The sequence below is a fragment of the Amphiura filiformis genome, chromosome 11, assembly GCF_039555335.1.
Source record: "Amphiura filiformis chromosome 11, Afil_fr2py, whole genome shotgun sequence".
In the NCBI taxonomy this organism is placed as follows: Eukaryota; Metazoa; Echinodermata; class Ophiuroidea; order Amphilepidida; family Amphiuridae; genus Amphiura; species Amphiura filiformis.
In genome coordinates this window covers 42,923,904-42,945,977 of record NC_092638.1, presented here as the reverse complement: position 1 = coordinate 42,945,977, position 22,074 = coordinate 42,923,904, and the positions used below count along the sequence as shown (strand labels likewise).

General features: G+C 35.8%; 1 protein-coding gene and 2 long non-coding RNA genes across 3 annotated transcripts in view; 2 read left to right on the top strand and 1 right to left on the bottom strand.

Annotated features, from left to right (window-relative positions):
- Positions 1-1,618: 1,618 nt before the first annotated feature.
- On the bottom strand, positions 1,619-6,823 carry LOC140164871 (uncharacterized). The gene is made up of 4 exons (XR_011860596.1): positions 6,750-6,823; positions 3,929-4,038; positions 3,067-3,186; positions 1,619-2,291 (listed from the first exon to the last, which is right to left on the bottom strand). It is a non-coding gene; the product is annotated as an uncharacterized lncRNA (long non-coding RNA).
- Positions 6,824-8,521: 1,698 nt separating this feature from the next.
- LOC140164870 (uncharacterized) lies at positions 8,522-12,327 on the top strand. The gene is made up of 3 exons (XR_011860595.1): positions 8,522-8,874; positions 10,259-10,373; positions 11,178-12,327. It is a non-coding gene; the product is annotated as an uncharacterized lncRNA (long non-coding RNA).
- Positions 12,328-15,371: 3,044 nt separating this feature from the next.
- The window catches only part of LOC140164869 (probable ATP-dependent RNA helicase DDX47), a 28,744-nt gene continuing 22,041 nt past the window's right edge, over positions 15,372-22,074 (top strand). The window contains 1 exon segment of the mRNA XM_072188248.1: positions 15,372-15,528. Within this exon segment, the coding sequence (XP_072044349.1) occupies positions 15,451-15,528 (78 nt within the window). The 5' untranslated portion in view covers positions 15,372-15,450.

Genomic DNA, 22,074 nt, shown 5'->3' with positions numbered 1-22,074 from the left:
AAGACGAAAAAAATAATAATAAGAATTCTTTTGTTCATTCTTGTTTTTTAATGATTAATGATAACAGTAGTAGTAATAATAGGCCTAAATAACAATAGTTGCAATAATAAATAGGAATTGCCCGAATTGACACTTGACACTCAAACATGTCGAAACAGTCAAAACCTGAGACCATAATACCAAGGGGGTGACACTAAATTCACGGTTGTTCTATTAGCAACGCAAAATCTATGAAAAATTCAGCTGGTTTACTAGCTAGAAATTATCGATCCGTTATAGCTCGTTATGAATAATTCATGTTCGACCCCTTGGATCATGTTAATTGAGTTTGGCAAATAACAACGTTGTTAGTTTTGCGAACTTTGCCTGGTCAATGAGAGTATAGCGCGCCCCAATACATCTGGGCGCAAAACAGGCGAAAACGATCCAGTTTAATGAAATGGCGGACGGTATTCCCATCAGGCACCAGTGATATGTTTTTTCAAAGAAAGTCTACTAATTTGATATGAAATGACATTTTGCAATAGCAAAGTCAAAATTAGGACTTGCTGTCAATAATATGAAGGAAACATGTGACAGAGGCAAGGTGGGAAATACAAGTAGTATTTAAGTTATGAATAACCTTTGATACCCGACCTGACCTTCCATCATGGCGCCTTATTCGTTTTTATGTATTTCTATTATGCTCTCAAGTAAAATAAAATACCAATCTGCTCTGAGCAGACAATGTTACTTGGCTCCCAGCATGAATTATTGATTTTATACGGAAGTAAAGAAATGCACAGTGTATGTGCATGATGTGCAAGCATACTCCAAATATTTACGGTAAATCTGAATAGTGGTCACATGTTAACATATCATGTGTTCGGGAAATCACGTGGCAACATTTTAAGATTTCAGGCTTGTTTAGGGTGTAAGGTATAATCGGTGGTGGGGGGGGGGATAACATTTTTGTTTCTGTTATAGGGGGTCACAATTTTAATGGCACTGATTTCTGGAAATTTGAGACCCCCATTCTGAAAATGATAGCCCCCTTATCATATCATAATTTTATCCCTTAACAAGATTTATCCCAAAATAGTACATGCTTTTGACATTCAAGACAACACAAAAAATAAACAAAATATCATATGCTTAAACTTGTCTTTATTGAGAAACTCATTATTTTTTTAGTACAACCATATTTGGTATTAAATATTTACATTCAATATATCACCTTTGACTTCTGTTAACTATGTGCACCATCAAAATCCAAAAAACTTTTTGCTGGAAAATGGAACTTACAATGGAGGTCTTTAATTTCAAACTTGTTCGGACTTGGGATCTCAATGGTGCAGCCCGTTATGATGCTTTGAAGTTTGCACGAGGGTGCTTTTCATCAAAACATTGGATTTGCTGTTTTTGTGCCATCAAGGTCCCAATTTGTATTCTTTGTTTTATTGATGTAACCATTTTGGTACTTTAAAAAAAAGCAAAATGCAGGTTGGGATATGATAGCACACAATTTATGCACCTCCAAAGTTTATCATTTGTAAATAAGGCTCCAGAGAGGCTGAAATTTCAAGAATTTTTTAAAGCTGAATGAGAGCCCTGTGCACGCTCATATTGTACATGTGAGTTGTGAATAATATGTACCAACATAATTTTTTAGAGAAAATTCTATTTGTTTTTGTATCACAGATCCGTACATAATAAGGGAGACTAGCTCTTAAGGCCCCCAGTGCACCGTAATATACATCCCCTTTTTTCATTCCGAAACAATAAGCTCCATGATCCAGCTATGGTGCAAGAAGTCGAGAACCGCTCTAACTTGTTTTGCAAAATCCTTTTAACAAATTAAGCTTAGTACTAACCATCCAGCACGATTAATGCAATATGCACACGACCTAAAAATGATAGATCACACAAAATAACATATATTGGTTTCTGTTGTGTGTTGTCAACAAATTCCAACATAATTAACTGGATGCATAGATGCAGTGAAAGTTATCTGGTCCAATAACCTCATTGTTTTTGACAACCCAACAAATTTGGAGTTAACATGTAAAATTATGTGATCAACCAATGTGCGAGTTTTGAAGTTCAGACCAGAGTGCACAGTGGTCAGTAGGTGAAATAGTTGACATCGGCATATTGCTCCTACTAACAGACAGTCAGTGCCATTGTTTTATATAAGTTCATAATTGTTGTTAAATATTTGCAAGATACATGTACCAGCACTACCAGGAGTCCAGGATGATACTGGTGACTTCAAAGATGATCATTTAAATGTTAAAGTAGACAAGGTGAACCTGAAATGAACAATAAAAAACAAAACAATGTTTTAAGAATAGAATTGATTGTGTAAAACAGGAGGTGTTAGAAACATTAAATCCAAAAACAAAACAAAAAGTGACTCAACATTGAGATATGGTGGCTTGATCCGCAAGTTGCTTTCTTGATTAGATAGAAATAGCTCAACATCAAGCCAATAACCCACTTAACTCACTTCATCCCGGTTCATTTCTGTTCATCCCGGTTAATTACAGTTCATTATGAACTGGGATGAATCAAAATGAACTAGATGCAGTGGCATTCCGTGACCGCTCCTACCCGGGGGCTGGAGGTAGGTGAAATCCCCCCTTCAACATCCTGAAAAGATTGACCCCATTTCTAAACTAAGACGAACCAAGAAGAATATCCCGGTTTATCACAGTTCATTTCGGATCATCCGTTCATTTTCCGTTCATCCTGGATCATTTAAGGTTCATCTCAGTTCATCATGGTTCATCCAGGTTCTTCCCACTCTCATTTATTTTTACACCATCTATTTATTTTCGATTCATCTATATTCAGCTGATCCAGTTCATTTTGGTTCAATGCAGTTCATTTTAGTTTATCGCTGTTTATTTTCAGTTCATAATGGTTCGACTCAATTCATCTCGGTTCACTTCAGTTCATTTTTGGTTCATCTGTCACCATCGATTCATCATGAAATGTGAATGAGCCTGAGCATGAATGAACTGGATGAACCGTTACCGCTTGGGTTCTGATGGGACCAGACGCAAACAAAAAACAATATATCACCTGTCTGCTTGTTGGTGTTATATAAATTACTGTGGTTCCTCAATTCACTTCTACTTTCAGACCATCTTCATCACTCCATTTCTCCTTTGGAGTGCCATTGTAGACCAGAGTAAGTATAGTCTGAATAAAGAGATTGAGAGAGATTTGTCTGGATTATCATCATCATCATCATTCATCATCATCATCAAATATTACGTGTAAATATTTCACATGTCCAAAACCAAAGCATCTTGTTTTTGCTTCAATCATCTCTTTATTTTGAGTACGGTACCACAACATTTTTCAATGCAAGGCCAAAAAGAAAAACAAGTTTGTTTCCCTTAGCGCTGCAGGGTTCGATTTAACGTGTGTGGAGCAAAATGCTCCCCATTTTGGACAACCTGCTACACACATTTCAGCTTGTATAGAAATTTTTTACAATGTAAACATATGGTAATATTATAAGAACATCGCCTAAATAAGGTTTCACTCAAAATTGCTACGCAAATTTTTCAAAGTAAGTCGAACCCTGGCGCTGCATGCGTATTTCTCTTTGGATGGCTTATTTTGCGCATTAGAAAAAAAAACCTGCAAAAATTGAATTAAAAACACTTCTGGAGTAAACGTTTACACATTACACAAACGAGCGGAGTGAAAAACTACTGGAGAAATAATCACACATTTACACGACAAACAGGCAGAGTGAAAAATAAAATGGTGTTGCTGTATACATGCAAAACCAAGCCCAATTTAATTTTTGCAGCAAAAAAGTTTTGTTTTGTTTTTCATTTCTAGACATGGATTGGAAAAAATACCACATTTGGCATTAGACTATTTAGACCTGCTACAGGAAACAAACATTTTTTTGGCCTGATTCACTTACTTGTTACTGAAGAAGAATATCTTGTAGAACAATTGGTATGGCCAATGTCAGCAATTGACCACTAGCAATAACCAGATAACAAAAGAGTTGACTGCACTGCAGGGATGCACCTGTTTGATAAAAGAGATGATAGATCAAAATAATTATGATGCTGCTGATAATAATAACCAGGCCTCAAAATAAGCCAGAATTTCTGAGGGCCATTTGGGCACTTGATCTTAAATGTTTTACGAATATTTTGCATATATTTCAGTTCCTCATAGGCCACAGTGTTAACAAGGGAATGACACTCTTATTCACATGTTCATTTACAACACAAACCTATATTGAATCCCGGATTAATTAAGTAAAAAGCACAGGCATGCACTCTACGTATTATGCGTAGTGCATTAAGAAAATAGGTGACTTTTTAAAAAGATGTCATTTGAGAAAAAGGTTACTTTTTATTTTAAAAGATGCCATTTCAGAAAAAGGCGACTTTTTAAAACACATTTCAGAAAAAGGCAGCTGTTTTAAAAAGACAATTCATAAAAAGGGACCTTTTAAAAAACATCATTTCAGAAAAAGGCAACTTTCTTAAAAAGACATTTTAGGGAAAAGGCAACTTTTAAAAAAGATGTCATTTCAGAAAAAAAAAAAAAACTTTAAAAAAAACCTCATTTCAGAAAAAGGCGACTTTTTAAAAAAAGGCGTCATTTCAGAAAAAAATGCGATTTTTTTTAAAAAAGAAGTTATTTCAGAAAGATTTTTTTTTGAAAAGATATTTCAGAACTAGGCGACTTTATATTAAAAAAAGACGCCCATTTAAAACAATGCGACTTTTTAAAGCAAAAAAAAAAAAGCGACTTTTTTGAAGACATCATTTCAGAAAAAAAGCGACTTTTTGACGTCATATCAGAAAAAAGCAACCTTTTTTAAGATGTCATTTCAGAAAAAATGTCTCTTTTAAAGACGTCATTTCAGGAAATAAAAGCAACTTTTTTTAAAGACATATTAGAAAGGTGACTTTTTATAAAGATGCCATTTCAGAAAAATGTGACTTTTTAAAGACGTTATTTTAGGGAAAAGGCGACTTTAAAAACATGTCAGAAAAAAGAAACTTTTTAAAAAAGACGTTATTCAGGGAAAGTGCAACTTTTTTAAATAGCTGTCATTTCAGAAAAAAAGAAACTTTAAAAAAAAGAGGTCATTTCAGGGAAAAAGGTGACTTTTTAAAAGCCGTCAATTTCAGAAAAAAAACTTTTTAAAATAGAGGTCATTTCAGGGAAAAAGGTGACTTTTATTATTTTTAAAGAAACCATTTCAGAAAAAGGCGCTTAAAAAAAAAAATAGACGTCATTTTAGAAAAATGCGACTTTTAAAGACTTCATTTCAGGGAAAAGGCGACTTTTTTAAAAAGCTGTCATTTCATTTCAGAAAAAATTTTTTTACAAAGACGTCATTTCAGAAAAAAGGCGACTTTTTTAAAGGCGAGTTTTTATAAAGACATCATTTTAGAAAAAGGCGACTTTATTTTAAGACAAAAAAGTACTTATTAAGAAAGATGGCTTTTTATAAAAACGAGACTTCCTTTTCAGCGGAACCCCAAAAGTCCGAAACCCTGTCAGTCCGAAACCTCACTAAACAAAAACGAATTGAAAGATGGCATTTAGAAAAAAAGGTTCCTTTTTTGTAAAGACAAATTTTTAGAAAAAGGCTACTTTTCATTTAAAAAAATGATGCCGCGCCCCATCAGTCTAAAACCCCACATCGTTTTTGAAAAACTTTTTTTATGAAGACTTAAGTTTTAGAAAAGGGCTACTTTTCATTAAAAAAGACATCATTTTCAATTAAAACACAACTTTTTTACTAACAGTGTTGGGGACCTAATTAACTAATTTGATAATTTGGTCTAGATTGCAAGTGCAGCAAGCAAGAATTTTGCATATTTTAACATATGGCCTAGCCTAATATGGATTTTTTATTTACAAATAGGCCTATGGCCTAGATCTAAAATTGCCTTGCACCAGGCATAGGCCTTCAAACACATGAAGGTCTAGGCCTATGCCTGCACTTGACTGAGCTTTTTCACTGAAAAAGAACACTGATCGAAACAGTTAAAATAATAAATAGGCCAAGCTGATCCAAATAAATTGCATTTCGGCTACACACAAGGCATGTGTCAAAACATAAATTGATTGGGAACTGTTTCGCTAGTATGAGCACGTCACCCACAAGTACTTGGGCTTGGCCAGATTTGGTGAAATAATTACTGGGCTAGTCAAATTTGGCTATAGCTAAAATAATATTTTCTCGACCATGAGAGCTCAATAGGCACGCAATGACAATTACGTCGGCGTACAACGCCTACCACACGCTTTGGGTAGCGCTGCATTTCCTGTGTGTGCACAATCAATCGCGCTATTGTGTCATTCCACTAAACTTGCCACATTACGCAGTGTACGCAGTACATTCATACTCGCATGATCGAGAAACTATTATTTTATTTAGGCTTAGCTATAGGCTAGCATTTGGCACGCGAGCCCGATGCGTGGCACGCAAGTAGTTGCCTAGTACTAGCCGACATTGTCTTGCCCAGTGCAAGCGCTGACTTCTTCTAGCCCAGTACTACTGGTACAATACAAGTACTGGGCGAGCGGTAGAAGTACTGGTAGAAGTTAGCTGTGTATACATCATAATGATACCATCATTGATCACCATGCATGATGCCTGTACCCGATACCGTCATGATGTTTTTTAACGTCTTTGACTTTATTTTGCTCAAATTCTGACGATTAAATCCCCTGTAATGGGACCTAGATCCCTTCAGTAGCATTCTTACCTTCTTCCTTTTCAGTCCGGGTGTTGTATTCGGCCGGAATTGTATATTTTGGCCCGAAACTGCTCTACGCTGCCATTTCACTGTCTTCACCTTCACTCGCGTGTCAAAGGTCGTGTCAATCGTGTGCCAAAAATAGTCTCATTCGTAGATTGAAACGCTAAACACTCTTCGTAACTTGACTCGCAACTCTTCGTGGGTAAGAAGGGTTTAGTGAAATGGATTTTACAACGATTCGTAGCTACGTTTGATTTTAAGTTACGAACAGTTCGTAACTTTTAAAATATGCAAAATGAAGCTTCAGTAACTTTTAGTTTAGTGAAATAACTTTAGTTTAGTGAAATAGACCCTGCTTACCAGTTAATTAGGTTAACACTTTTAATTAAAAAATGATTTTAAGTTGAAACACTTTTTTAATGAAAAGGCAGCGTAGAGCGGTTTATACAAACTTAAGTCTTCAAAAAAAGTTTTTCAAAAAATGATGGGGGTTTTAGACTGATGGGGCGGCGGTATCATTTTTTTTAATGAAAAGTAGCCTTTTTCAAAATTTTGTCTTTACAAAAAGGAACCTTTTTTCTAAATGCCATCTTTTAATTCGTTGAAAATTTTTGTTTAGTGAGGTTTCGACTGGTTTCGACTTTTTGGGGTTCCGCTGAAAAGGAAGTCTCGTTTTTATAAAAAAAATTAGTAGCCTTTTTCTTAAAAGCCATCTTTCTTAATAAGTACTTTCTTTCGACTTCAAATGTCTTTTTAAAAAGTCGCCTTTTTAAAATGATCTTTCTTAATAAAACTTTCTTGTCTTAAAAAAGTCGCCATTTTTCTGAAATGATGTCTTTAAAAAAGTTGCCTTTTTCTGAAATGACGTCTTTGTAAAAAAAATTTTTCTGAAATGACGGCTTTTTAAAAAAGTCGCCTTTTCCCTGAAATGAAGTCTTTAAAAAGTCGCATTTTTCTAAAATGACGTCTACTTTTTTTTTTAAATCGCCTTTTTCTGAAATGTCTTTTTTTTTAAAAAAAAGTCACCTTTTTCCCTGAAATGACCTCTTTTTTTTTTTTAAGTTTCTTTTTTCTGAAATGACAGCTTTTTAAAAAAGTCGCCCTTTCCCTGAACAACGTCTTTTTTAAAAGTTTCTTTTTTCTGACATGTTTTTAAAGTTGCCTTTTCCCTAAAATAACGTCTTTAAAAAGTCACATTTTTCTGAAATGGCATCTTTATAAAAAGTCACCTTTCTAAAATGTCTTTAAAAAAAGTTGCTTTTTTTCCTGAAATGATGTCTTTAAAAGAGTCACATTTTTTCTGAAATGACATCTTTTAAAAAAGGTTGCTTTTTTCTGATATGACGTCAAAAAGTCGCTTTTTTCTGAAATGATGTCTTCAAAAAAGTCGCCTGTTTTTTTTTTTGCTTTAAAAAGTCGCATTGTTTTAAATGGGCGTCTTTTTTTAATATAAAGTCGCTTAGTATCTTTTCAAAAAAAATCTCTTTCTGAAATAACTTCTTTTTAAAAAAAGTCGCATTTTTTTCTGAAATGACGCCTTTTCCTAAAATTTTTTTAAGAAAGTTGCCTTTTTCTGAAATGATGTCTTTTTAAAAAGGTCCCTTTTTTATGAATTGTCTTTTTAAAACAGCTGCCTTTTTCTGAAATGTCTTTTAAAAAGTTGCCTTTTTCTGAAATGGCATCTTTTAAAATAAAAAGTAACCTTTTTCTCAAATGACATCTTTTTAAAAAGTCACCTATTTTCTGAATGCACTACGCATAATAATATGTAGAGTGCGTGCCTGTGCTTTTTACTTAATTAATCCGGGATTCAATATAGGTTTGTGTTGTAAATGAACACGTGAATAAGAGTGTCATTCCCTTGTTAACACTGTGGCCTATAGGAACTGAAATATATGCAAAATATTCGTAAAACATTTAAGATCAAGGGCCCAAATGGCCCTCAGAAATTCTGGCTTATTTTGAGGCCTGGTTATTATTATCAGCAGCATCATAATTATTTTGATCTATCATCTCTTTTATCAAACAGGGGCATCCCTGCAGTGCAGTCAACTCTTTTGTTATTGCTAGTGGTCAATTGCTGACATTGGCCATACCAATTGTTCTACAAGATATTCTTCTTCAGTAACAAGTAAGTGAATCAGGCCAAAGCAGGTCTAAATAGTATAATGCCAAATGTGGTATTTTTCCAATCCATGTCTAGAAATGAAAACAAAACAAAACTTTTTTGCTGCAAAAATTAAATTGGGCTTGGTTTTGCATGTATACAGCAACACCATTTTATTTTTCACTCTGCCTGTTTGTCGTGTAAATGTGTGATTATTTCTCCAGTAGTTTTTCACTCCGCTCGTTTGTGTAATGTGTAAACGTTTACTCCAGAAGTGTTTTTAATTCAATTTTTGCAGGTTTTTTTTTCTAATGCGCAAAATAAGCCATCCAAAGAGAAATACGCATGCAGCGCCAGGGTTCGACTTACTTTGAAAAATTTGCGTAGCAATTTTGAGTGAAAACCTTATTTAGGCGATGTTCTTATAATATTAGCATATGTTTACATTGTAAAAAATGTCTATACAAGCTGAAATGTGTGTAGCAGGTTGTCCAAAATGGGAAGCATTTTGCTCCACACACGTTAAGGGATCTAGAATGAGCGTTTATGGCGTTTCTACAGTATTTTTTGTGGGACATGAGAGCACATCAGACCTATCGAATTGCATTCTGAATACGAAGAATGTCTTTCTAATATCAAATAATTTTCATTTTATGAAATTCACGATATAATACAAATTTTATGAAAAATTATTAAAATTTGATATTTTTCACATTTTGGAGATATAACAGTCCTCAAAGTAAATTTTATAAATTTAATGATATAGTCTTAAAGTGTATGTAGCTGGGAGGAAAAAGCCGACGATCAATTTAAAATTTTGACCTTTCATATTGAAGATATGGATTTTTTCCAAAAAATACCTAATTTTTTTTGGTGTTTTGGGAAAAAAAATCCATATCTTCAATACGAAAGGTCCAAATTTTCAATTGATCGTCGGCTTTTCATCCCACCTACATACACTTTAGGTAGAAATCATCAGATTTATAAAGTTTACTTCGAGTACTGTTAAATATCAAAAATATCAATTTTAATGATTTGCCATAAAATGTGTATTGCATTGCGAATTTCAAAAATCAAAATTATTTGATATCAGAAGGCCATTCTTCGTATTCAGAATGCAATTCGATATGTCTGATGTGCTCTAATGTCCCACAATAAATACTGTCCAAACGTTCATACCCCAGCCCTTAAATCGAACCCTGCAGCGTAAGGGAAACAAACTTGTTTTTCTTTTTGGCCTTGCATTGAAAAATGTTATGGTACCGTACTCAAAATAAAGAGATGATTGAAGCAAAAACAAGATGCTTTGGTTTGACATGTGAAATATTTACACGTAATATTTGATGATGATGATGAATGATGATGATGATGATAATCCAGACAAATCTCTCTCAATCTCTTTATTCAGACTTACTCTGGTCTACAATGGCACTCCAATGGAGAAATGGAGTGATGAAGATGGTCTGAAAGTAGAAGTGAATTGAGGAACCACAGTAATTTATATAACACCAACAAGCAGACAGGTGATATATTATTGTTTTTTGTTTGCGCCTGGTCCCATCAGAACCCAAGCGGTAACGGTTGATCCAGTTCATTCATGCTCAGGCTCATTCACATTTCATGATGAATCGATGGTGACAGATGAACCAAAAATGAACTGAAGTGAACTGAGATGAATTGAGTCGAACCATTATGAACTGAAAATAAACTGCGATAAACTAAAATGAACTGCATTGAACCAAAATGAACTGGATCAGCTGAATATAGATGAATCGAAAATAAATGGATGGCGTAAAAATAAATGAGAGTGGGAAGAACCTGGATGAACCATGATGAACTGAGATGAACCTTAAATGATCCAGGATGAACCGAAAATGAACGGATGATCCAAAATGAACTGTGATAAACCGGGATATTCTTCTTGGTTCGTTTTAGTTTAGAAATGGGGTTAATCTTTTCAGGATGTTGAAGGGGGGATTTAACCTACCTCCAGCCCCCCCCGGGTAGGAGCGGTCACGGAATGCCACTGCATCTAGTTCATTTTGATTCATCCCAGTTCATTTTGGTTCATCCCGTCAGTTCATAATGAACTGTAATTAACCGGGATGAACAAAAATGAACCGGGATGAAGTGAGTTAAGTGGGTTATTGGCTTGATGTTGAGCTATTTCTATCTAATCAAGAAAGCAACTTGCGGATCAAGCCACCATATCTCAATGTTGAGTCACTTTTTGTTTTGTTTTTGGATTTAATGTTTCAAACACCTCCTGTTTTACACAATCAATTCTATTCTTAAAACATTGTTTTGTTTTTTATTGTTCATTTCAGGTTCACCTTGTCTACTTTAACATCTTTGAAGTCACCAGTATCATCCTGGACTCCTGGTAGTACTGGTACATGTATCTTGCAAATATTTAACAACAATTATGAACTTATATAAAACAATGGCACTGACCGTCTGTTAGTAGGAGCAATATGTCGATGTCAACTATTTCACCTACTGACCGCTGTGCACTCTGGTCTGAACTTCAAAACTCGCACATTGGTTGATCACATAATTTTAAATGTAACTCCAAATTTGTTGGGTTGTCAAAAACAATGAGGTTATTGGACCAGATAACTTTCACTGCATCTATGCATCCAGTTAATTATGTTGGAATTTGTTGACAACATACATGTTATTTTGTGTGATCTATCATTTTTAGGTCGTGTGCATATTGCATTAATCGTGCTGGATGGTTAGTACTAAGCTTAATTTGTTAAAAGGATTTTGCAAAACAAGTTAGAGCGGTTCTCGACTTCTTGCACCATAGCTGGATCATGGAGCTTATTGTTTCGGAATGAAAAAAGGGGACGTATATTATGGTGCACTGGGGGACTTAAGAGCTAGTCTCCCTTATTATGTACGGATCTGTGATACAAAAACAAATAGAATTTTCTCTAAAAAATTATGTTGGTACATATTATTCACAACTCACATGTACAATATGAGCGTGCACAGGGCTCTCATTCAGCGTTAAAAAATTCTTGAAATTTCAGCCTCTCTGGAGCCTTATTTACAAATGATAAACTTTGGAGGTGCATAAATTGTGTGCTATCATATCACAACCTGCATTTTGCTTTTTTTTAAAGTACCAAAATGGTTACATCAATAAAACACAGAATACAAATTGGGACCTTGATGGCACAAAAACAGCAAATCCAATGTTTTGATGAAAAGCACCCTCGTGCAAACTTCAAAGCATCATAACGGACTGCACCATTGAGATCCCAAGTCCGAACAAGTTTGAAATTAAAGACCTCCATTGTAAGTTCCATTTTCCAGCAAAAAGTTTTTTGGATTTTGATGGTGCACATAGTTAACAGAAGTCAAAGGTGATATATATTGAATGTAAAATAAAAGCAATATTTAATACCAAATATGGTTGTACTAAAAAAAATAATGAGTTTCTCAATAAAGACAAGTTTTAGCATATGATATTTTGTTTATTTTTTGTGTTGTCTTGAATGTCAAAACCATGTACTATTTTGGGATAAAACTTGTTAAGGGATAAAATTATGATATGATAAGGGGGCTATCATTTTCGGAAGGGGGGTCTTAAATTTCCAGAAATCAGTGCCATTAAAATTGTGACCCCTATTTCGGCAACAAAATGTTATCCCCCCCACCACCGATTATACCTTACACCCTAAACAGGCTAAAATTGTATTGAAATTAGTCTTTTTGAATAAAATAAACACACTATCTGTGGTCATCGTGAGACTCCCTACATTTTGGTCAACCAAAATTTTATGACTCCCTATTTTTCTTTCCAAAATTTATGACCCGCGTATATTTGGGACCCCTACCCTTCTGAAGAAAATGATAGCCCCCTAAAGCAACAAGAGAATGAATGTTGATACTCTTCGTGACATCAGGAATAAGAGGAATAGTTTATAGGGCCTGACCCCGGGGCCTGACTGTAGTGAAACCATCATACGTTGGAATTGAGAGAAGGAAACTTTTTAATGATTGGACGAAAGTTTAGATGTTTGCGAATAGTCAAGAGAGGGTGCTTTGAATGTCTTCTTTTCTCAAGCGGTATTGGACACGCGTCATGTGCCTCAATGAGCCTAGACCCCATTTTTGAGTTTACACCCAATGACCGCTTTTTTCCCAAATCTGCCACCAGTACCCAATGACCCCCTTTTTTTCATCAGCTTTACACCAGTACACCAAATCTGCAATTTTTTAAAACATTGTGTAGCCATTTAGCTGCAAAATTGCTTTGAAAATTTACTTTTTCACGGTCCATGACACCTAATTTTTAGCGTTTCACATCTGAATTACCCTCCCCACTGAATGACCCCCTTTTCCGACAAAAATCGCTACCGATACACATCTAGTTTTGTACTCCGGTAGGCACAGGTAGGCTACGTCACTTTCATATTCGCGTGAGCTCTCATGGTCGACCCCGGATTAAACCACGCTACTTTATTTAAAGGGGCATTTCGTGATCCACAGCCTCATCCCCCACTTTTCTCAAAAAAGTTGAGATTTTTATATCACTGGAAACCTCTGGCTACATAATGTTTATGTAAAAATATTTCTTGCAGATTAATTCGTTTTGCAAAGATATCGTGAAATTTGAATTTCGTTCTGGTGCACCAGAACGAAATTACAACGCATTGTCTTTGGAGCAGTGTAATACACATAATCATGCATATTTGCAAACGCAAAATCGGAATCAACTGAAATTTTGGGAATAGGCTTTTTTCGTGGATATGTAGGCCTACTGAAAAATGTCATAAAAAGGGGATGCTATGATCACGAAATTCGCCTTTAAGATGAAACCGAGTGTGCCAGGTAAATTTTGCAATCATTGTAGGCCTATCTGGCTGGGATCAGTAATTGTATAGGCCTATGGCCATCCAATTGGAAAATTTGATTTCTAGAGTCATTATTATACATGTTATAGGCCTAGCCTATATATCAAAGCTACAAAATACTCCATCTTCCCCGACAGATATTTTAAGAATAAAAACTTTTACCCGTTGTGTATCCTTTTTAATGCACGGCAAACCGTTGATCAGATAGGCCTACTGCCAATAGGCCTATAGACCATTATGATGGTGTGAACCACTGGTATAAACCGATCCCGAACCATACAATTTCAAGGCAATAAACACTTGAAGGCGCGTGGATCTAGCCTATATCATGACCTCTTATCATGTGCTTATTATGTTTATTAAAACACGTAGGCCCGTTATATCGGCCCGTGTAAAGCGGTAGCGTTAGGCCACATGTCACAGGGGAAGTTGCCCAAAGGTGTCAAAATTCTCCAAAAATGTCTGAAATTTTGCAACATATTTTAATGTTACGTAAAGTTCCCCAAAAATGCGTGAGGTTGCATGACCTATTTGTGCTGCACTGGAAAATTTTTGACAATTTCATGGAATCCGCGCTCACTTTACGCAGCTTGCGCGGGAGTTGAAGCAATTTTGAGTAATTTTGAAAACTTTTGAGCATCTTTTCAGCAACTTTAAGCAATTTTGAGAAAATGTAAAGCAATTTTGTGAAATTTTGAATAACTTTACGCGATTTTGAGAAACTTAAAAAGCAACTTTGTGCAACTTACCACAATTTCGAGGAAGTTTTAAGCAAGTTTGTGAAACTTTGAACAATTTATACTATTTTGACAATTCTGGACCAATTTGGGCAACTTCCCCTGTGACATAGGGCCTAGCGTTTATACATTTTGTTGTCTTTAAATATAAAATCAAGCGGATTTGTCACGATCACGGAAAACTCTTTCCTTTTCAATTCAATGCACTCGTTTGTGACACATAGGCCTACGTTATAATTGCGGCCGAAATTGTATGTTTTATATTGGATTTTGAAACATAAATTTTTGAGAAAAATCGGCTTTTTTACTAGATGTAGGCCTATTAAATGAAGCAATCCCGTACCAGTGGTACCATAAAATCTCAAGGCGATAAACACTTGAAGGCGTATGACTTCTTAATATGTTCAACACGTAGGCCCGTTACATCATGCCGGCCCGTGTAAAGCGGTAGCATTTGTTGTCTTAATAAAATCAAGCGGATTTGTCACGATCACGGAAAACAAAACTCTTTCCTTTTCAATGCACTCGCGTTTATGGCACATTTTCAGTGATGTACCGGTATATTTGCGGCCGAAATTGTATGTTTTATATGCCTATTTGGCGCGAAATTATACTTACCGTACTTACCATGCTGAGTTTACGAAGCTTCGTAGGACTTACGTCTAGTATAGGGTCTTCGTAACTTTTCTTAACTTACGAAGAGTATTTAAGAAGAGTCACCCTTCGTAAAAGTTTAGTGAAATGGAAGTTACGAAGCGTCGTAACTTTACGTCGGATTTTGCAAGTTACGAACGATTTCGGGACTTACGAAGTGAGTTACGAAGGGTTAGGAGCTTAGTGAAATGGACCCCAGGAGTTCATCTATGATAATACCTCAAAACACTACTCCGCGTCCTTAGTTGGTAAAAACGTCATACCTGCTTAATTATTCATAGCTACCTGGAACGGCTGGAATACATGGATGATGGATTACCGATGATTACGAAATCCATAACATGATAATGGCCTCTTCGTCGAGCAAAAACGAGGAAAATGTTACTGAGATTGAGGAGAAGATCACTTTCGAAGCATTGGTAAGTTTGCCCTTAACTAATTTCATTATGTTTTTGGCTTAAGAATTGCTGTACTAGCAATACCATTGCTTGCCAGTTCATGAGTTGCAACCACAATTCAATAAACGTGATTCGTGGTTGCAAAATTCAGCAGTCATGCTCAGACTCAGTGCAGAGTTAGTTCACCACGTAAACTTATGGCTCAAAATTCGGACAGATAGTATCAGTTTGTGAATGAGGACATCGTATAAGTTCCTTGTACTAGTGCAGAGTACTTGAGTATTCTGAGCAAGGCCCAATACTTGCATTTGTGCAGCCAAGTTGGTCACTTCTCGCTCACTGTTCAAAATGTGACATGTACACCAATTACAGTCCCCGAAATGGTCTACTCATTTCCGAAACATTTAGTGATAGTTAAAAATGTGATCGATCCCCATGCAACCTTAGTATGCAGTGCCAGACATAGACTGTAAGGTACTAATTTCGAGGAGCATAACAAACACCAAATTGGTGTCATAACAAACACCAAATTGGTGTCGTATACAAGCGGTTAAAGACAGCTTTGCGTCCTATTGTTATTGCATTGGATTATAGATACATCAAGTCAATCGATTGTTAATGGTTCTAGCATTCACAGCAACACCGTTATAATCGATACCGGTACCCAGGAAGTCCCGGATATACAGTGCATGAGTGCACAGCTTTGCGGCCGAAGACGTGACCTGACAAGGCCAGGGTCACGGCTATAATAAAATTGTAGGCCTATATTCTTTTCACTTTAACATGTTTAAGGCCTACTTATTTGTAAATCCGTATTTTACTTTGTTATAAAAATTTTGCAGGCTTATGATTATCCTGATATTATTATATTCATTCATTTATTTACTAATTTATTATTTTTATAAATATATTTATTTATTCCTATGTAGGGGCCTAGGCCTATTTATTTAGGCCTATTCCTATTTATTTATTATTTTACTAATTTGTTTTCTTATTTTATTTATTTATTTATTTGTTGTTTGTTTTATCCGGGGATGTGTGGTGTCATATAAAGTTTAAATTGAAATATAATAAATAAAACATTAAATGCAAATTAGATTGTATTTATTTATCTTTTTATGTCTATTTATTTATTTATTTGTATTCCCGATTTACTTATTTAATATTTTAATATTCATCTATTCACAACATTATACTCTATTTAAACTCTATTTATTTATTTTTTAGAAATTGATATGTAACAATAGGCCTATATTAAGGCCAATTCATAACCTCATTAATAAACGCGATGCGTGCGATCCAATCATATTTTATTATTTGCGAAAACGCTTGAACGCAAAATCGAGGTCATTAATATCTCACAATTGACCGCAAAATGCGTAATTGTTCCAATGTCGCACACAATTGACTTCTCGTGCGCCGTGTTATGCGTCCCAACAAACTGCTTGCGAGCGCTGGCTGCCGTATTTGGATTGCGCGCTACCATATTTGCACAGATTCTGATCGCACTTTTGTTATTGGTCGTTTTAGCCTGATCGATTTTGGGAAAGGGAAGATGTAAAAATTGTTTATTTTTACAAACTTTTGAGAACATTTTGTGTTATTTTGTAAAGTTAAGAGATCAAAGTGACGGTTATGAATGAGGTTAATAACTTTGCATCGGTAATATATGGGCATTGTGAAAAATCTAAACATTTTGCTTTGGACCTCGAATATCCCTCGGGCTACGCCCTCGGGATATTCCTCGTTCCAAAGGCAAAATGTTTTGATTTTTCACAATGCCTCCAAATAACCGATCATGAGTTATTAACCTCTAAGTAAAAAAAATAAAATGTAGGCCCCCCCTATATGTGTTCCTGGTCTATTCAAGTAGTATCAATAGGCCTAAGTGTTATATTAATTATTATGAAATATTATAGAAAAAGTTTTTATCTGTAACTTGTATATAAGATTTTAATCATAGGCCTAAGTTCAACACCCGGTTCAACAAGTGAACATGGTTAACAAAACATTTTCTCTGACTTTTTATTTTATCATAAGTTCTAATTTAGTTTTTGGGCTGGAATTTGGAGGGAAAGTGTGTCTTTTTTGTATATAAAAACATGCTATTAATTGTGAGGGAATTTAGCTCGCTTCCCGGGAAAGTTAATATTTTTTCATCCATGCTGTAGGCCACGTGCCTAAATATCACGCGATACTTGCATGCAACTGCCTACTAATACTTTTAAATTTTTGCTCCAGAAAGATTTGTTTTCACAACTAGTGAGAAAACTTTTAATCATACAGTAGTTGTTTGTTTATTTATGTTATATTTTTGTTATGTTTAGTAAGTTGAAAGCTTGTTTTAAGCTTATAATTTAGGACAACATCTTCAGTTCAATGCTTCATAGATTATGATTAGATTACCCTGCCCAACCCGGTCTGGTAAAGGATATTCTGTACAACAGTCGGCTCATTCATACATAGCTACATTTACATAGGCCACACAGAAGTTATTTGGTATGCGAAGTGGTTATTGTGAATGCAGAGAATCGATGATCGATCGACATGTGTCATGTCAACTCTGAACAATTGCACATCATAGCTCTTTGGACTTGATAAGAAGTGTTGTGGTCGTGAGGTAATCTTCTATAATCCAATGCAATAACAATAGGACGCAAAGCTGTCTGCAACCGCTTGTGTGTCGTATGACCTGACATGCATGCATTCTTTTGTCGAGAGTTGACATGGTCTAGTCTTTCAATTTGTGCCGAGTGTCCTTGGCAGACTTGACTATGGCTATGCTTCAGTGCCACAGTGGTCATGAAAGGATTCAATAGATAACCTCTGCCCCACTAATCCCCAGCTATTGTCTGAAATTGCTCCTCGGAAAATATATTATAACAACTCAGTCCCTCAAATGATAGTCATATAACGACCAAAAGATAAATGACTGACTATCATTGAGGACTGAGTTCCGCAGTCTAAGTATGCTTGGCGAGGTCACGTCACACTTCCGTGTGGCGTGCCCAGAACTCAAATAATTCTCGGAAGCGACAGACAAATTGCAGGAAAGCGTGCCAATTTAAGCTTCCTGTAATATCTATTGCACATAACATACGAAGTCACAAACTTCAATATGTGACACGATCTGGTCCATGGGGGCCAAAGGCGGCAAATTTGAAACTGAGATAAAGGTAAAAATATGGAGTAAAAAACAATCAAATACATAAGAAAATAGACATCAAAACTTCATAACTTTAGAACCAAGTATGCTAGACCTTTGGTGTTTTCAGTAAATGATAGCCTATTGTATGTATAATAATAATGTAATAATTACAGTATGGTAACTCAATTGTCAAAAATGCCTCCTTTGGCCCCCGTGGACCAGATCGTGTCACATATGCACTTCAAATACAGCAGACCAGCTGTTAATTATTACCGATCCTGTAGAGTAACTTATATAATCGTCAATTTCATGGAATCCTGTTGATCAGAATTGCAAATGTCATTTTTATCTGTCAAATGACTTTTTTTCTTGACTTTTACAACCCTTCTCGCCCCGTCTCCGTTCCGCAAATAAAACCCTCCTTGTTCAACCTAAATCATCTCGGTCATGGGGTGATCGCGCCTTCTCTGTGGCAGCCCCTCGCATATGGAACAGTCTTCCCAATTTTATTCGCAGTTGCTCGTCAATCGAGTCATTCAAATCCTCACTCAAGAAACATTTTTTCGAACTTGCTTATGAGCTGGATTAATTTGTAGTTTACTATGTTATTTTTTACTTCATGATCTTGAAATGTACTATTGTTGATTGCATTTGTTCCTTGTTTCCATTTTTCCTGCTGGTATATTTTGTTTTTGCTCTGTATGCACCACGAGCGTTTATTGCGGATCTGCGCGCTTTACAAGTGTACATATTATTATTATTATTAAATGAGCTGTTGATGTGCTCAGAGATTTTATGATGCTTGATAAATCACAGGTGTGAAACTGACTTTATACCACTCGCTCGCTTTCGCAGAAAAGCGAAGCGGCTACCTCGTGGCACTGGGGCATGACGTCATCATGGACGTGTGTAAAATTTCCGACGGGCGCCTCATTTATTTATAACCAGTTTTGTGATTGGTTGCAAAAACCATTCATTGCAATCGGAAGCAAATCAATGAACGCGACGGCCTTTTACGGTATAAATTAGTATGACCAGCCAGTAAAGTACGTCTAACCTGATTGGTTTACAAAACTACTTTGATAATTGCTAAGCCAGTCAGCGTGCTCGATGCTTAACAACCTCGACGGTTTTCGAGAGGCAAATTCACGTGGTGATCCAGCGTTCGAGTATAAATTCAGCATGACAATTGCTCTCGCAGGTGCAATAACAATACATGGACACAATCACTGACATTTACACAATGAAATAATGAATTATTTATGACATGCATGGGCTGGATTTTACGATCCAGGTAAGGTTTTCGGCCTGTCCCTGCGTGAATATCCTTAGTTTTCAGCATCAAAGATACTTGCGATGACCAGTTTTTTGCGGACACTTTGATAACAGGTAACTTTTATAAGTCATAGGGTAGAAACGATATAGTTGTACAATTGTACAAAATATACATTTTGTTATAGGCCTAAAATGTTTACGAAAATATATTGGTCCACACGTTGTGCATGTATTCAGTTGTTCGACGTATAAACCCTTAGGCTAGTTAGGCTAGTTGTTTAGACGAATTTGTAGAAGTCTCTGTGTCTGAAAATCCCAGGTCAAACATCAAAAATGTTGCATTTCTCAGTCCCGGTGATGAATACTATATCCGCATCGCTGTTTAGCCAGCAGCCATTCAAACATGAATATCAATATGCATATCTCTGAGACTCTGACCCCTGTAAGGTCAACCATGTTGCGTTAATTCCAACCACTCTGATCCACCGATTGTGACCACGTGGTCGGGTTCATGAATATTTGATGAGCAGCTTGATACTGACGGCAGTACGCATGCGTGATATGAATCTGAGATGACCAGGAGCTACCATTTTGGTCAACTGAACTCGACTTGTGCGTTCTACTCGCTAGACATGCTAGATACAGCGGTTTAAAAATTTCTTTTTGGTTGACATAAATCGAACAAAATTTTCAATAACGGGTAATTGTAGGATTTCAATTGTTTAATTATGAAGTTACCGTATTCATTCCAATAAGCGCCCATGCCCCAATAAGCGCCCACCCAGGGTATATTCAATTTGCTAAAGGGTACCATTAATGTTGAAGTGACAGATAGATGTTGATATAGTGAAATAGGACTACACATCCGGTGTAACACTGTTGGCAGGGCACCCTTTTTAAAGGGTGCCACTTGGAAATTTGGAAAATCCTTAAAAGGGTGGGGGCTTAAACTTTTTAAGTAAAAGGGTGGATTGATATAAAGGGTGGGAGTAAAATAAAAAGGGTTGGAGTGCCAGCTTACACTATATTTTCATTGAATGATAAAATCATCCTAGAATAAGTGCCAAACTACTGCCAGCAAACTATATCGCAAGATAAAATTCCATTTGATGCATGTTTACATCCACTAGGCTATCGTGTGATGATAGGTGCAGAATTCGGCGTACTTGATTTACTTCGAACCAAACTGCCTGTGACTTCATCAATGTATACAAATAGGGGAAAAAAGCAAAAAGTGGTTGGGGTCAGGAATTTTCAGTATAAAGGGTGCCTCAGCAAAAAGCATGGGGGTCAGGAATTTTCAATATAAAGGGTGCCTCAATAAAAAGGGTGGGGGTAAAATAAAAAGGGTGGGGGTCAAACCCCACTGCCAAGTATGTGTAAACTTGCAATACATTTTATCTGCATCAGAAAAGCTACTAGAACGTCTCAGGACCCTTTTATAACATACATAAATTCATCTCTAATAATCGCCCCTCACAAAAAATTAGGTAAACAAGGTAAAAAAATAAGCGCCCACCCAAAATGACTTTGTTAAGCGCCCTGGGCGCTTATTGGAATGAATACGGTACATGTAGTTTTGAGGAATGACAAAGTTGTTTTTGGAATTTTAGATGTTTGTTTCAACTGATGATGTAGGATCGCAAGGTGAGTGAATTCGTGAAGAGATTTCCTTGTTTGAGTGATAGTAGGATACGGAACGCGCATTGAAGTGTGTGACTAACTTCATTTGCGCAAACGTGTGGCTTCTAGTATATTTTTTTTTTTAATTCTTAATTTCTTTAATTTTTTTAAGGTGCTTTTTTTTTGCATTTTTTTTTCAGGAAATTACGATTTTTCGTGTTTTTTGGAAAACCGTGGTGCATTTTTTGGCTTCCCACTTAATATTATTGTACTGTTTTGAACTTTTACTATGAGCAAGTAATGAAGTATGCATGACATTTTCATTGGGGCCTTCAAAATCAATGTTAAAATCAAGGGCCCCAATTAATTGTCCTTGAAAATATTGGTGTTTATTTCTGCATTTTGAATGATATCAAAGTTGAGAAAATAATGACTTAGACAAAGTTACGGTACCTCGCTTGTTTTCTGAAAATATGTGACAGGAAACTCATCAAGTATGGAGCGTTTTTCAGTTTCTTAAG